Here is a 15,187-nt window from a genome sequence, read left to right on the forward strand (position 1 = left end):
TCATTATTTTTTATTTCCTTTCTCTGCCCTATGTAGTGTTCTTACCGACTTGCTCCACAGTGATGCTTATAGAGGTTTGAGGACAGATCCTCAAAACCTCCCCTTAAATCTCACATCCTTCTAGAAACTCCCCTTGCATTCATAGTATCTCAGGCTTTCCTGCCATAGCCACAGTGAATGTGTTGGTGTCTACAGTAGGCTATGTTCTCCACGAGGTAGGCTCTATCTGTCTTGTTCACTGCTGAATCAGGGAACAGAGCCCTAAGTTCTGATACAGGAGAAGAAATTCTTACTGTTATCCAACACCTTCCTTTGTTTCCATCCTGGTCCTCCAATGTCTCAGCCAGCTTCTCCTGGCTAAGGGCTATGTCTTCCATTTTTACCACAATCTCGGTGTAAAGCGGACAGTGTGCTTTTAAAAAGTTAATCCATTCAATATTGATGTGCTGCTTACTAGAATGATATCATAGTCAGCAGAGAGTAAATGCTGACAAAAGAGCTACAAGTTCTATCTTATATAGTGAGGGTGCAGTTTTTCTAATAAACTTTGGCACTGCTCTTATCATCATGGCATTGACACAGATAAGAATTGTCTTGGGATGGGCTGCTGGAAGGGTTATTTCTTGAGGGGAATTTCTGGTCTAAGAGGGCTTTTTTCTAACTTTTTCGTCCCTATCTTTTTGCACTTAACCGGGTCTTTCTTACCAATTCCCAGTAGTTTTACAAAATGGTTGCTGGTCTTGGTACTCGTTTTTCAGAAAATCAAAGGCATCCAAAAAGAATTTATCATTCACATGATGTAAAAACCAAACCTTGCATTTATGTATTAGAGACCTGAGAACAATTTGGACCTGTGAGTAAAGCCTTCATATGTTTTGCTCGGTTAGGAATCTTTTAAAGGAATTTGAATATAAACGTTCTTCTGAGGGGCAGGTACTTCCCAGGTCAACCACAGTCCCTACTACTCCCTAATGTCTCATGCCTGCTGCTGTTCATTTTTAGCTGCCTGACTCCTGAAGACATTGGATTTTGGACTCCTGCTTATAAATGCACATTCCCCACACCTCCACCTTTAATCTTTCTATTAGTAACCTGTAGATGGGGCTCCTTCATTGAGACAGAGTTTGAATCATTTCCAGAGTACCTTCCAATTTTGATTTTTCTTCCACATAAATAGTGAAGAATACAATCTCCTATAACACAAAAACAGTGCAGAAATACAATCTTCTAAATGCAGCTCTCTTACCTAATAGGGATATGTTCATAGAGAGATCTCCATTCTACCTGTAAAATCAAAGCTCAAGTCCACAATATCTTTTACCTGACAAAGGGCAACTCGCTATATTTTTGGAGCATGTAAAGCGGATACCGTGGGTGCCCCTCTGTGGATTCCCCAGCAGCAGGGATTCCAGGTGGAGCTCAGTTCACAGCTGCAGTTCCTCACCCAAGGTAACACCCCTTCCTAGAGGGGGATACAGAGGCCAGACCCCTTTGCCTCAATGGGGGACGATCCTGAAGGGCCTCCCCAGCTCCCCTTTAGGATCTGCTGAGGCACCGGCTGCAAATGCTTCGTAGGTCAACTCCTGCCCAATCCCGCCTTCCTCACCCCCTTATGTGTATTTCCTGAGAGCCATCCCCAATAAACTTTCTAACCTGACTCTGCATGTCAGAGTCTGTTTCTAGAAAACCCAACCTAAGACAAGCAGTGAACCGAGATACAGAAAGGCTGAGTGACTTGCCCCTGCCGTACTGATAGGCAAAGATAGATAGAATTCTGGCAACAAATGCATAAATCACATAATGTTGCTGTGAAAAGAATCCTTGGAAGCTATCAAAGGCAATCCACCCTTTTCCAGACAGGGAGACTGAGGCAGAGAACCAAAGCATTTGTTCAAGGAATCATAAGCTAATTAGGTGAGAAAGCTCTGATCAAACTCCACATTTTCTGTGGCCCAGTCAGGCAGACAATATTCTAGCATTTAATCAGCTCCCAGGAAACCTTGAAAAAAATAAAAGTCAAACTGAACTTTGAGAATTTGGAGTCAATACCAGGTGGCTTTTTAAGCCCATCCTCCACGGACAACGTCTTATTGTGACCTCCTGCTATATGAAGCCATTTAACCTTCAAACCATCACCTAAATAGAGGAGCCAGGTCTGAATCAGAAGTGATAGTGTACTTTATTAACAAACAAAACAGTACCACACAGGCAAAATCGTACTTCAATGGCAACACATACACACATGTGTACTCCCACGTGTAGCACTGGGGCACGTTTCAGACAGAACATTAGGCGCCAAGTTCACAAACTAAACACAGTTCACAATCGTTCGATATTTTGTCTTCAGGCTAATATAAGTCCTTATTTAACAGCTGTGACAAAAAGGTTAGCTTTTCAAATCTCATTCTCAACCTTACTATGGAGTGAGGCTGACTCAGCCTTCAGAACTGTGAAGCGGCTGACTTAACAGGGCCAGGTTCGATCAGCTGCTTAAACTGACTTGAGTATCTCTGGGTGGAAGAGAAGACCTATGGCATCTTGGTGCTGGACCACCTCATGTATGTTGGGAGTCCTCAGCTCCAATTTCATGCCTAGGCACACCTGGGCTGGCCTTTATTTTTGATAATCTGTAGCTTAATGGGGCTGATCTAATTAGGATGAATTAATTGATTTGCTAAAAAGTTTGAGGAGAGGGTAAATCACATACTCTGGAGTCCTTCAACATTTGAGACTTAGATATGTTAACAAGCTGATGACTGTTAAAACCATTGCCAGTTAAGTTGAAGTCAGCATTTCCCAAAAGGTGTGTCAGAACCGAGTTATTCAGTAAGCAAACAGAAACAACTGAAATAGATCAGGGATGTGATTTCTCAAAGCAGTTTGGTATAAAATGCAGCAAGTCCTTATGTATTGGAGCATATCCAAGATAATACCATAACTCCCAAGTTAGCTAAAACACTTTTCAATTGCAAGGTAAAGAGTGGCAGAAAAATCCTGCTCTTTGCTTTGAGGATGTAATATTGGATTTACAATAAGGTTAATTATGTAATAAACTTGGGTTGGCTCCTCTGGCAATGTTTAATTCCCATTCGATAAAAAATAGACAGCGGATTAGATTGCGTTATGGGGAGATAATGGAGATAAAAAGGATATGAAACGAAATACTGAATATGGGAGAAGGTAGAGGCAGCAGACTCACCAGCTATAAAACCACTGGGTGACATTTAGTACAGGGGCAAAGACAAGGGTATCACTATTAAAAATGTCATCACTCTACTATAAACGGTATACTCTGATAAAAGTATAAAATAATCCAGATGCAGAATGATTGACCTGATTAATTTTAAAAAAGGAATTTAATCTAGCTTATATAATAAATGTGTGGAAGTAGGTCCATCAAAATTTTAATTGATTTAAAAATTTTGGCACATAAAGAATAAGCTTCAGCTAGCTAGAAACTTCATTTAAAATGAGAGGCCTCATTCATCAATGATGCAGGATAAGGTATTACTGGGTATCTACCACCTGGGTAGCTGAGTCCACAGAATCTTCTCAACGGCTTTATTTGATCACATCTGTGTTGATTTTTCCCAGATATTTATATTAAAAAAAAGATACTTTATGGCTGAAACCTTTGGAAGGGGTTTTTAAAAATCTGACAGTCTTTTTTTTTTTGGCTGTACCTCAGGGCTTGCGGGATCTTAGTTCCCTGACCAGGGATCGAACCCAGGGCCCCCGGCAGTGAAAGCACCGAGTCCTAAGCACGGGACTGCCAGGGAACTCCCCTGACAGTTTTTAAAATGGGAGAGATAAGAGGTGAGCACTGTTCTGAGCCCACATTTCTCCTAAGACAGAGAACTTAGTCTTCATTTATAAAATCACTCAATTTCATGTCTTTTATAAATCTTAATAACTAAGGCAAGTGGGGTTATAGTAAGAGCCCTCATTTCCTTTCAGTATTTGATAGTCTTGAGAAATAACACTCTCAGAGCCCCCTTGATGCTCTTAGCTGAGTGTCCCACGGAGCCCAAAGCACTTACTTGGAAAAAATTAGTGTTCAAAGCAGGCCCCCCCCCCAAAAAAGAAAGAAAGAAATAACAATCAGAAATTTGTCATGTATTTCAGTACTTATTTGAGAGAAATTGGCATGATGGTATTTACTCAAAGGTAACCATGTTGAAGACATGTTTAAGTTAACAAATCTGCCTAATTTTACTATGGCTGTAGAAAAAAAAATATGCCACTAGGGCAGAAGGCCTACCTGAAAAAAGGAAACTACAGTTTCCCTGGAATTGGCAGAGAATGTTATGGACAACAAGCCAAGTCTAGCCACCTTCCAGGAGGACGAGAAGAAGCCTATTGCAGTCGGTCTCATGCAGAGCGAGTCAGGGAGGCCTCCTGGGGGACACTCTTGCCACTATCTGAGTCTGCTCACCTGGGGAGCTACAGACAAGTCACAGCAAGTCAATTTATGCATTCTACCTTGGTAAACACTGTCCTCTTTAAGAAGAAGAAGAGGACAAATACAAACAAACCAGCACGAAGCCTAGATGTCTAGAAACTTCACAGGAATTAGAAGTGGTCAGGAGATTCCTGAGGCAGCTGCCCACAAGATGTTGTCCCCTCACTGGTCTGAGGGCCTGAATCCTACCTCCACTGCTTTCCCTCATCCAAAGCGGGAGCTGCTCACCTCAGGAAGCTGTGAGTCTCTGGGGTCTGGGCCTACACTTCACCCTTTGTTAAGGACTTCAAAGGACAGTCACAGGCTGGGCCTTAACCTACTCGGCCTCTACAGGGAGAAAGTTAAATGCTTCACTTCTGCGTTCATCAGACGTTTTGTGTTAAAGGGGAGAAAAACAGGACACAGAAATTGTTTCTTATGAGCATGTCAACTTTAACTTCTTGAAATTAAGAAATTGATCACAAGGTTATCTTCTACCAATCAATACGAGCTGGTCTATAGACAAATCACAAGATGGAGTTTGATCTTACGGAAATTAAGGAGGTGATACACTGAGATTAAACTGAGGGGTTAAATCAGTGCGCTTAAAAATGATCCGATGACACAGCCTTTCAATTTGTCAACATTTTGCTTTTGATGATGCTGGGAAAGAGTAAGCAGAAAGCATGAAGCTGAAACTTCAGCATCGGGTCAGCAGCCTGAATTTGCACGCCGCAAACCACAGGGCAGTTATCGATGTGGAAAATCCGACGATCTTCAGCAGGCCTGTCACGGAAGGCAGGTTCCTCTCCCAGAAGGTGTGGGTGATTTCTACAGCTGGAACATCCTGGATGAATGAACATAGATCTTTAGCAGAAAACTCTTACATGGACAAGCAGGGGCAAAACATATCTGTAAAATTAGTGCATGGATCTGCCCTGGAGAGTGGCATCTACAATGACATCAGAGGCTAGAAGATGAGAGATTTTTACGTGCAATTCCTGGTCTATGCAGACGGAGCTGCCAAACTTACCTCTGATTCAGGTTCTTGGACCCATATGTCTTTCTTTGCCACCTTCCCCAAAGCGTTCAAGACCTGAAAGAAAGTGGCCATGGTATTATGAAATGAGGTTCTGTAGCTTTGACAGATTCAAGGCCCTGCTGGCCACAGATGAGCCTCGTGCGTGGAGTGAGGGGCAGAGAAGTGGACATATAGACCATCAGTGGTAAGATCTGGAAAGACCAGATGCCAACTATGTTGCTGGACTCGGGAGGGAGGGTGACTAGGTTTCCTGTCTTACCTCTCTAGCTGCCCGTTCTCCGGCCTGTACTGCTCCTTCCATGTAACCGCTCCACTGTGTGGCCGTCTCCGTGCCAGCAAAGTAAATCCTGCCCACGGGCTGGCGGATCACCCTTCAAGGGAACAGAGAGGTCACACAGAGTTACCTGGGAAGGTGCTGAGGATCAATGAGCCAATCACTGCCCTCATCTACCCCGCAGAAGACAAGGAAACTCTCAGATTGTTTCCAAAACTCTCATGCAACTCAGCCAAAGGTGAAAGGTTCCTCCTTGTTTCCTGGGCCTGCACCGAAGGATCTGAACTTTCAAGCCAGAGACAATCAGGCCGTCAGTTCGTCAATCACTAAAGGTGATGATGACCTTTTTCTAGCCAGCCAGAATTAGAAATATAAGAATGTGCATTAAGATCACACTCAGATCTATGTGCTGCATGTTTCCTGTTTGCAGCCCGTTCTGCTACCTACAGTAAGGGGTGAGTTCTTCATGAGATCACATCTGACTGCAGACCCCAGCCATGCAGATACTCCCAGGGTGCCGGGAGGAACCATGGTGGTGAGTGGGAAGACAGGGAGAGAAACTGATTTCTAGCAAAGGAAAGACCCGAAGGATTATATGTCTATCTCCTTAAAAAACAACCTCTAGTGGGCTTCCCTGGTGGCGCAGTGGTTGAGAGTCCGCCTGCCAATGCAGGGGACACGGGTTCGTGCCCCGGTCCGGGAAGATCCCACATGCCGCGGAGCGGCTGGGCCCGTGGGCCATGGCCGCTGAGCCTGCGCGTCCGGAGCCTGTGCTCCGCAACGGGAGAGGCCACAGAAGTGAGAGGCCCGCGCACCACAAAAAAAAAAAAAAAGAAAAAAAAAAAGAACAACCTCTGGGAGTTTGGGGTTAGTAGATACAAACTATTACATATAGAATGGATGGACAACAAGGTCCTACTGTATAGCACAGGGAACAACAGTATATTCAATGTCCTGGGATAAATCATAATGGAAAAGAATATCAAAAAGAATGCATATAAGTGCATAACTGAGTCACTTTGCTATACAGCAGAAATTAACACAACACTGTAAATCAACTATACTTCAATTAAAAAAAAAAACTTCTGTACAGTTAGTTTCTATGGATTTATCTAGAGACTGCCTGAGGGTAGCAAAATGGGCCTTCTCTTATGAAGAGGTCCTAGTGAAGAGACCCACGGAAAGGTTGGGCTGAATGAGCAACTGTCACCTCCTACCTTGTCAGCTTTGACTCCTGCCACGTCTGCAGCCACTTTCATGAAATCTCCTAAACCGTTACCTCCGCCCCAAAGGCCTTCACCTCAACCCACTGTCACGACTTTTTCCAACTCAGAAATCCTTAGCTTCAGCTATTCATGATCCTCATCCCATCTTCTAGACTCCAGAAGCACTCCAGTTCATCAATACAGTTATCCCTAACAAAGGCTATTCATTCTCAGCTTGAGATCTGACACAAATAGCCAATACTAACTGCCCTTTGGAAAAGGAATCGTAAAAAGCACCCAAGACCTAAGTAGATTTTCCCATGAATCATTTAATCTTTCATCAGATATTGATGACTTTCACTGAAATACTGCACAAGTCTAAAATGATTGATTCTGGCATAAACCTAAAATTGAACTAAAATCATTGCTTATTTAATAATTCAATCAAGAAAAAACAAACAAAAAGCTCATGTAACGTAAGGGTTAACAAACCCTTCTTCCTTCTCTGTGGACACACGTGACCTTGAGTTAACCTTCTAGTTCTGTTCCTCTAGAAACCTGATGAAGGTATAATGCCATATATGTTGCCAGGCAGCACTGCCTGTGGTAAAAATGGCTCTCTTGCATCCCCACATTGGTAAATTGTATCTGGGATGGGAAACTGTCATGAATTGTAAAGATCTGGGACGAGTCTATAACTTCGGGCTTTCTTGAGTGTGGTACATCTTGTAACTGGGCATGTCCCTTGCGGGGACCCTGGACACTGCCTATGAGGCTGTTATAAGAGACCATGGCTCCTGTGACGCATGGGGCTTCTAAGCTAAGGTGAACTCTCCCATCTTGCACGCGTGTCAACTCCCCGTGAGTGAGGATGCTTCCCCGTGAAGAGGAATGTCTGATGCTGCTCTGCCGGCAAGACATGTTTAGCCCATGTCCTTCTATGTAGACTGCTGTCCAGGAGCCTAGAGTAGCTGTGCGAGACTAAATGTTTAGTTGAGCTCGAGAAGGCCCCTTGGAGGACACTGCAGCTTGCAGAATTCTCACACGTAGCGCCAACATCTGAAATCCTCACCAGTGCTCTATGATTATTTTATGTGCTGTCAGCTACTGTCCTATGTACGGACATACTTCTTTTCCTATGGACATCCAGAAATATACAAACTATCTGGGACATTAGAAATAAGAATGCTGATTGCTATTTTTTTAAATTCCCATTGAGCTCTGCTTCTCTATTTCTAAGTTTGGCTCACGCCTTGTATCAACCGGTATAGCGTCTGGGTAGTACCTTCCGTACTGAGTCATGATACCCGGGGGGAAGTAGGCCGTGTAGCAGCCCCCGGAGTACTGCTCCTCACACCAGTTCTTCTCTTCATAGTGCACCGGCTGCAGTTAAATGGGGAGAAAATTTCAAAGGGAAGACAAAGCTGAAAGGCCACCAGTCAACAATAAAGGCTCTTATGTACTTTGCTTTAACAGAAAGTTTACATGAAAAAAAAAGCAGCACTGCTCCTGGGCTCTGCGACCACGTGTACTAGAATATTTAGTCGCCTTCTCACGGCCACCTCTTCCTGTCTCTCATTTACAGATTCAAGGCATGTGTATGTCTCCTTGTTAGAATCTGCACTGCTTAGGAATCTTGAGAGATGAATCTTCTCTACCTCCAGAAAGAGGGACTTTAAATGTGGGAAGTTAATAAAATATAAGGAAAGTATTCAAAGATGTTGGATAGCTACAGATGATTAAAATCCATGAGGATGAAGATTTTAAGTGTTCTGTGAGAAATAAAATTATAGTCTGTACCAAAAAAAAAAACAGCACCGTTTTTCTAACTTAAGGGGAAACACGACAGTACCAAGTAATGGCCTTTTGTGAGGTACCAACTGACAAAACGTGTATACTTTGACTTTCTCAACCTCTTGCCCAGGAGAGACGTGAAGTATTCCAATATCTGGAAGACAGGGCATCTCCATGCAGATTCTGAAGTCTTTAGAACCCCATCAACAATCAGGTTCTGGAAAGGTCTGCTCCAATCTCCGCATTCTCTAAATAGCAGACTTTACTTCCCCATCTACCAAGGCATTACTGCCGGAAAAAAAGGGTGGGAGGGAGAAGGTAGAAGAAAAGCACAGTGTCTAAGAAAAAGGCTTTTTTCAGAACCCCTTCTTCAGCTGGAAACGTGAATGATGGGAATCCTGCTAAAAAGGGAACAAAGATGAAAAATATTTCCCAAGGGACATGAGAGAACCTTCTCTGATTTCTCTAACACATTCTGCAAGTTTATTCTTTGAACAGTTCAGAGATAATCCCCTGAAAGAGCCCCCAGCTATCTGGTAGGGCCTTTAAAAAGAATTTCCTTCTCATAATTGCTTTCAGTGGTGGATTGAAAGCACTGAAATTTCTAAATGAAGTGTGAATAGAGTCTTCAGATAGAAAAACAAATTAGTATGACTTTGACCTGGGCAGAGAGTCCAGATTCAGTCTATCTTATCAAGTATATACTACTGTGTCTTCACCAACAAATGACGATACAGCTGGGATTTTATTTTGCAGCAGTCATTTGACATTGACAAGAGGGCAGGGCCTCTGCTCTGGGAACTGATCTCAATCACCCTGGAGATAATACCTGTAGCTCCCGCCTCTCATTACAACTGGCTGCCAGTTATCCAGTGAACATTTAAACAGCCCAGGAAACTGCTGCATCAGAAATTGCCTGCACTGACAGCAGCTTTTAATGGTGTTTTGTGATTGCTGAAGTTAAACCTCCAGTAAGCATATTCCTTCTCTTCATAACACTGTCAGGAAACCAGAATCCGCTTTGCTTTACCACTTAGAGCAAACAGAGCAGAACCTGCTAGGGATTAAAGCTGGGGATTTCTTACTTGTAAAGCTTCTTGGGATCCTAGTACTTTGGCGTACAGCTCACAGATTTTCCTCTTCCTATAAAAAAGAACCAAAAAATGTTAAGGAAGTAATGACTGATGAGTACAGAATAAACACAATGAGTTCCAGGGCTCTTGCCAATGAACTAGATTTATTAAGGGAAAAATGAAAATCAATGGCCTTCTTTATGAACAGTTCCATAAATCTCTGCACTCAGATTAACTCTTTTCCTGAATACAGTCATGTGCTTTGAAGATGCAACAGAATTTTTCTTCTCTTTTACATTTTTGCCTCTTTCACTACCTAATACCATATCTATTCAGTTAAAATGGGGAAAATGAGATGAAATTCAGTTTTAGGAGTTGATTCTAAGTCATTTTTCTGGAATATGTAAAATTCTAAAATAATCTCTTTTACAAGTCTATAGTAAGTATGATGGTGTCTTTTAACTATCCTATATTTATGTTTTAAAGATCTATGAACATATAAAGCTCATTTTTTTTTTTTTTTTTTGCGGCACCGCATGGCACGTGGGATCTTAGTTCCCCAACCAGGGATCGAACTGCACCCCCTGCCGTGGAAGTGCAGAGTCTTAACCACTGGACTGCCAGGGAAGTCCCCATTTAATCTTTTTTTTTTTTTTCTTTTTTTTTTTTTTGTGGTACGTGGGTCTCTCACTGTTGTGGCCTCTCCCGTTGCCGAGCACAGGCTCCGGACGCGCAGGCCCAGCGGCCATGGCTCACGGGCCTAGCTGCTCCGCGGCATGTGGGATCTTCCCGGACCAGGGCACGAACCTGTGTCCCCTGCATCGGCGGGCAGACTCTCAACCACTGTGCCACCAGGGAAGCCCCCAATAAAACTTTTTAAAATAGTGCTCCAAAATATTTTTTACAGGCTAATAAGCAACTGTAAAAAAATATGGCAAAGGGTTTAATTCAAATCTGTAAGACAAGCATTAGAAGCTAAAGAGACAAAAGGCAAAACAATGTTGAGCTGGGAAGAAAGGGGGGAAGGGAAGGTTATAGTTATTAGTAATAAACAGATTTTAAAAGACGCCAATTTTGGAATTCCCTGGAGGTCCAGTGGTTAGGACTCTGCACTTTCACTGCAGGGGGCCCGGGTTTGATCCCTGGTCGGGGAACTAAGATCCCGCAAGCCGTGCAGCACATCCAAAAAAAAAGATGCCAATTTAATGTTGCCAAGTTATATTAGAAAATATTTTTTAAATGTGTCCCCAATCTCTCTGAATAATGTGAGACAAAATGTAACTTTATAAATTTATCCAAATGCTCACACTTACACCATTTATACAGCTCCTTCAAGGAGCTGTTCATACTACAGATCAATAATGATAAAGGAAAGGCAGAACTGGAAGAAGTCTCAAGACTACTGTCCACCTGACTGTCTCTCTCTGTCTAATCCAAGCCCCTCATTTCAGACATGAGGAGGCTGAGGCTCAGTGCACGGAAGAGACTGGCTCAACATCACTCAGCTAATTAATGGCAGGTCGAGGGTCTACTCTCCTGAGCATCCCTCCTATAGTAAGTGCTCAATAAAAACTTACTGAATCAAAATCCATCTTCAGCCAAGGATGGTACCATCTTTCCTATGCTATGATAAGATAGGTGACTGATTCTTACCTACTTCACATGAGTGTTACAAGAAATAATTCTGACATTTTGAGTCAGTTAGAAAAGAAAAGTATTGACAATCATTATTCTGAAAAACTTAATAATGCTTCACTTATTTTCAGTATATAAAAAATAATAAAATCTTTGTTAAAACAGAGTGAACCTTAAAATCTAATCAACCTACTTCGTAGGCAATTTTTCATTCATGAACAATAAACTAGTAATAATAGAAATATAAGTCATTATTTACTATACTTCACATTATTAAATGAGTCAAGGATTAGCTCATACAAACACATCAGGAAATTATCTTCTCCATCCCTTCCTCCCATTAATATAAAAATTTTTTAGAAAAGTTATATAAGATAAGGATGTTGGAGCAATGCACTGATTGATTAGCTGGACTCTAAAAATAACACAACATACTTTACTATTTTTTTTAATTAATTAATTAATTAATTAATTATTGGCTGCGTTGGGTCTTCATTGCTGCGCGAGGGCTTTCTCTAGTCGCAGAGAGCGGGGGCTACTCTTTGTTGCAGTGCACGGGCTTCTCATTGCGGTGGCTTCTCTTGTCGCAGAGCACAGGCTCCAGGCGCACAGGCTTCAGTAGTTGCAGCACGTGGGCTCAGTAGCTGTGACTTGTGGGCTCTAGAGCGCAGGCTCAGTAGTTGTGGCGCACGGGCTTAGTTGCTCCGCGGCGTGTGGGATCTTCCCAGACCAGGGCTTGAACCCGTGTCCCCTGCATTGGCAGGCAGATTCTTAACCACTGCGCCACCAGGGAAGTCCCAACAGAGCGTACTTTAAATGATGGCCAAAAGAGGTCATTGTGCAAGTTGAATTTACCCACTGGTTTCTAAATCTGGCTGCTCATCATAATCACTGAAAAAGCTTGTTAAAAAATACAAGTACTCGGGCCCCACCCCTAACCTACCAAATCATAATCTACCAGCCTCAGAAAAATTTTCCAAACATTCTTTGGGAAATGTTGATGCGGTTGGTCCTGAGAACCATTACTTTAGTCAATGACATTCGGAGTTCTAAGGGTTTTTGCCTTATAAAAATTTTGAGAAGTTTAGCCACTATGTGGAATCATAACCAAATGTCTACATCCAGGCTGGTATTTATTTTACTATTAATAAGGAGGGAATGCAGGAAATCCAAAAGAAAATGTCAAGCTTAGTGTGACGTAATGAAAAAAGCACACATTCGATGCTATTTTTGACTTTGTCAGAAGCTAGCGGTGGAGCCTTGAACAAATCATTCCCCATCACTGGACCCCCAAATTCTTCCTCTATTGAGTGAGTAGGCGAACAACAAAAGGGTTCCCCCTTCCTGACATCACATCTCACGGCTGCTCAAATAAACAAATCCGTGTGCAAACGTGGGAACTTCTGCGGCCTTTCTCTGACTTGCAAAGTCATCAAAGTAGCTCTCAAAGCAAGGGCTGCTAGTGGATTTGCTGCTTAATTTTTAAATCAAATGCAGAGAGAAGTATACATTTGCCTGCGTATTGGCCTTCTTCAAAAGCTAACAAAGGATTTAGGGTTACCCTAAAGAAGGGAAGCCCAGAAATGTCCAGAGGCAGCCCCCCAACAGCCTAATGAGTGTTTCCAGGTAAGAGTTCCAGGTAAGATTTTACTTGAACAAAGGATTCCAGTGCAAAACAAAGCAAAACGAATACAACAAAACAGAAAGAGAGAAAGGGAGAAAAAAAGAAAAAGCCATTGTCCTAAAATAATTGTTTTCTACTGGGAAGCTCTTGGGAGAAGGGAACATCAGAGCTGTACCCCAGATAATCAAAGGAGCATACTTTTATGTATACAAGTTGGAATAGGTTGGAAGACCTATGTATAGATTTGCTTTTCAGAAAAAGTACATGTCAGAGAAACTTGGAGAAAGACTAATGGTCTGGCAAGGTGATTGGGACTTGTCCTTTTAAGCTTTATTCACAGCTAACTTTTTAAAATGATTTTTCTCCATCCATTTACTGGGAAAGCCTACCTCTCAACCACTGTAAAATGAACACAAAGATGTGACACTAAATTGATACAGGCATATGGGCAAGGACTGAGTCAAGGGGGCGTAGTGAAATACAAAAAGGTTGATTTGTTGAGATTTTGAGATTAATGAATTATTGCATTTTTCGTAATGCTGTTATCCTGTTGTTAGTGCAACAAGCACAATATAAAGCTAACCTTTTATACGTTTCAGGTGTAAATACTTACCTTAGTTCTTTATGGACTTTAGCAAGGCGGTCAGCTTTTCGAGCAAGGATGAAGCTGGAGAGAGAGGTTACATTTGAACGATTAGGCGACAGTGGTTTATCTTAAGAGTTGTCTCTTTAAAGTGTTCTTGCCTCCACCTACTCAGCATTAATAAACTCTCCCACACCCTCCCATTATTTCCCTCTACTAGAGCAAATGCCAGACTGTCTTCATCTGCCTCTCTGTCCTCCCTGCTAGGCTGTGGGATCCTAAACAACAGGTCACCTCCTACTCAATATTTTACCCCCAAAGTTTAGCACAGTCCTTGGCATACAGTAGGAAATGAACTGTCAGATGAATTAATGTTGCTTTAAATGATTATCCTGGTAATGACTGTTGCTGTCTGCCAAGTACTTGATAAAAGCTGGAAAAACAAATATCAATAAGTGCTTGTTGGGAATTCCCTGGCAGTCCAGTGGTGAGGACTCTGTGCCTCCACTGCAGGGGGCACGGGTTCGATCCTTGGTCGGGGAGCAATGAGATCCCGTATGCCACGATGCGGCGAGCCGTTTCTGACCGGCAGAATAACGAGCCGCCACACGCAAGATTCTTCTCGTATCACACTTTATTGGAGCACAGCTTGGTTGAAGAAAGATGGAAGGAAGACCCCGCAATCCTATAGCAGTCTGCCTATATAGGGATTAAGAACATGTGTCGCTCTGTGATTGGCTTTCGCCGATGGTGCGATTTGTGAGCCAGCATCGGATAGGTCGCTACTTAGCGCAAGCGCAGTGGCCACAGGAAGGATGACTCAGCTTATTTCAGCTTCCTGCCGCGTAGCAGTTAGCTGACCGCGCCCTACACCACGAGGCGTGGCCAAAAAAAAAAAAGTGCCTGTAGTGGCTGCCATGGTGGGCCACCCATATCCCTCTTCAGGACCAAATGCTCATTACGCTCAGCTCACAACCAAACCCCTCCCTAGCAATTGCACTCTGTAGCAGAGAACTGCCTGGTGCAAGGTCCCATCCCTTCCCAGAATGACTGGCTCCGGAGTGTGGTGGGTACCAAAGCCCACCCCCTCGTCTCAGTGCAGACACCTCTGGAGGGCCATCCCCGCTCCAGAGTTTCCCAAGGGATGGCTTTGGCCTCTGTTGGGGCAACACCGGAGCCCAGCCTCTCCCTCTGCTCAATCCTGATTCCTTCCCTTCCCCCCAGGTAGCGGTCCCCATAGCAGTTCCTGAAGAACCTCCTGCACCCAAATCTCCATCTCGGAGTTGGCTTCCTGGAAAACTGGCCTAGCACAGTCCTCAAATTCAGTGGCTCAGTAAAACTCAGTTATAATCTCTCTGCTTCCCTTTAATCAAATAGATTCTATTTATTATACTGATATTACTAATTGCATGTATATTTTAAAGAATTGAATTGTGACAAGAAATCCTTAGTTATGCTATTATTAGAAAGCTTTCAAAAAATCCAAATGAGCTAAAGGACAATGAAATTATTTCTC

General features: G+C 42.9%; 1 protein-coding gene across 1 annotated transcript in view; it reads right to left on the reverse strand.

Annotated features, from left to right (window-relative positions):
* Positions 1-2,160: 2,160 nt before the first annotated feature.
* Positions 2,161-15,187, reverse strand: part of LOC101317982 (amine oxidase [flavin-containing] A) — a 77,582-nt gene continuing 64,555 nt past the window's right edge. Inside the window, exons 10-15 of the mRNA XM_033849647.2 lie at positions 13,702-13,755; positions 9,842-9,899; positions 8,248-8,345; positions 5,743-5,854; positions 5,475-5,537; positions 2,161-5,288 (exon numbers count right to left, since the gene is read on the reverse strand). Coding sequence (XP_033705538.1) covers positions 5,142-5,288; positions 5,475-5,537; positions 5,743-5,854; positions 8,248-8,345; positions 9,842-9,899; positions 13,702-13,755 — 532 coding nt within the window. The 3' untranslated portion in view covers positions 2,161-5,141. The remainder of the gene's footprint in view (positions 5,289-5,474; positions 5,538-5,742; positions 5,855-8,247; positions 8,346-9,841; positions 9,900-13,701; positions 13,756-15,187) is intronic.

This window comes from Tursiops truncatus, chromosome X, assembly GCF_011762595.2.
Source record: "Tursiops truncatus isolate mTurTru1 chromosome X, mTurTru1.mat.Y, whole genome shotgun sequence".
Lineage (NCBI taxonomy): Eukaryota > Metazoa > Chordata > Mammalia > Artiodactyla > Delphinidae > Tursiops > Tursiops truncatus.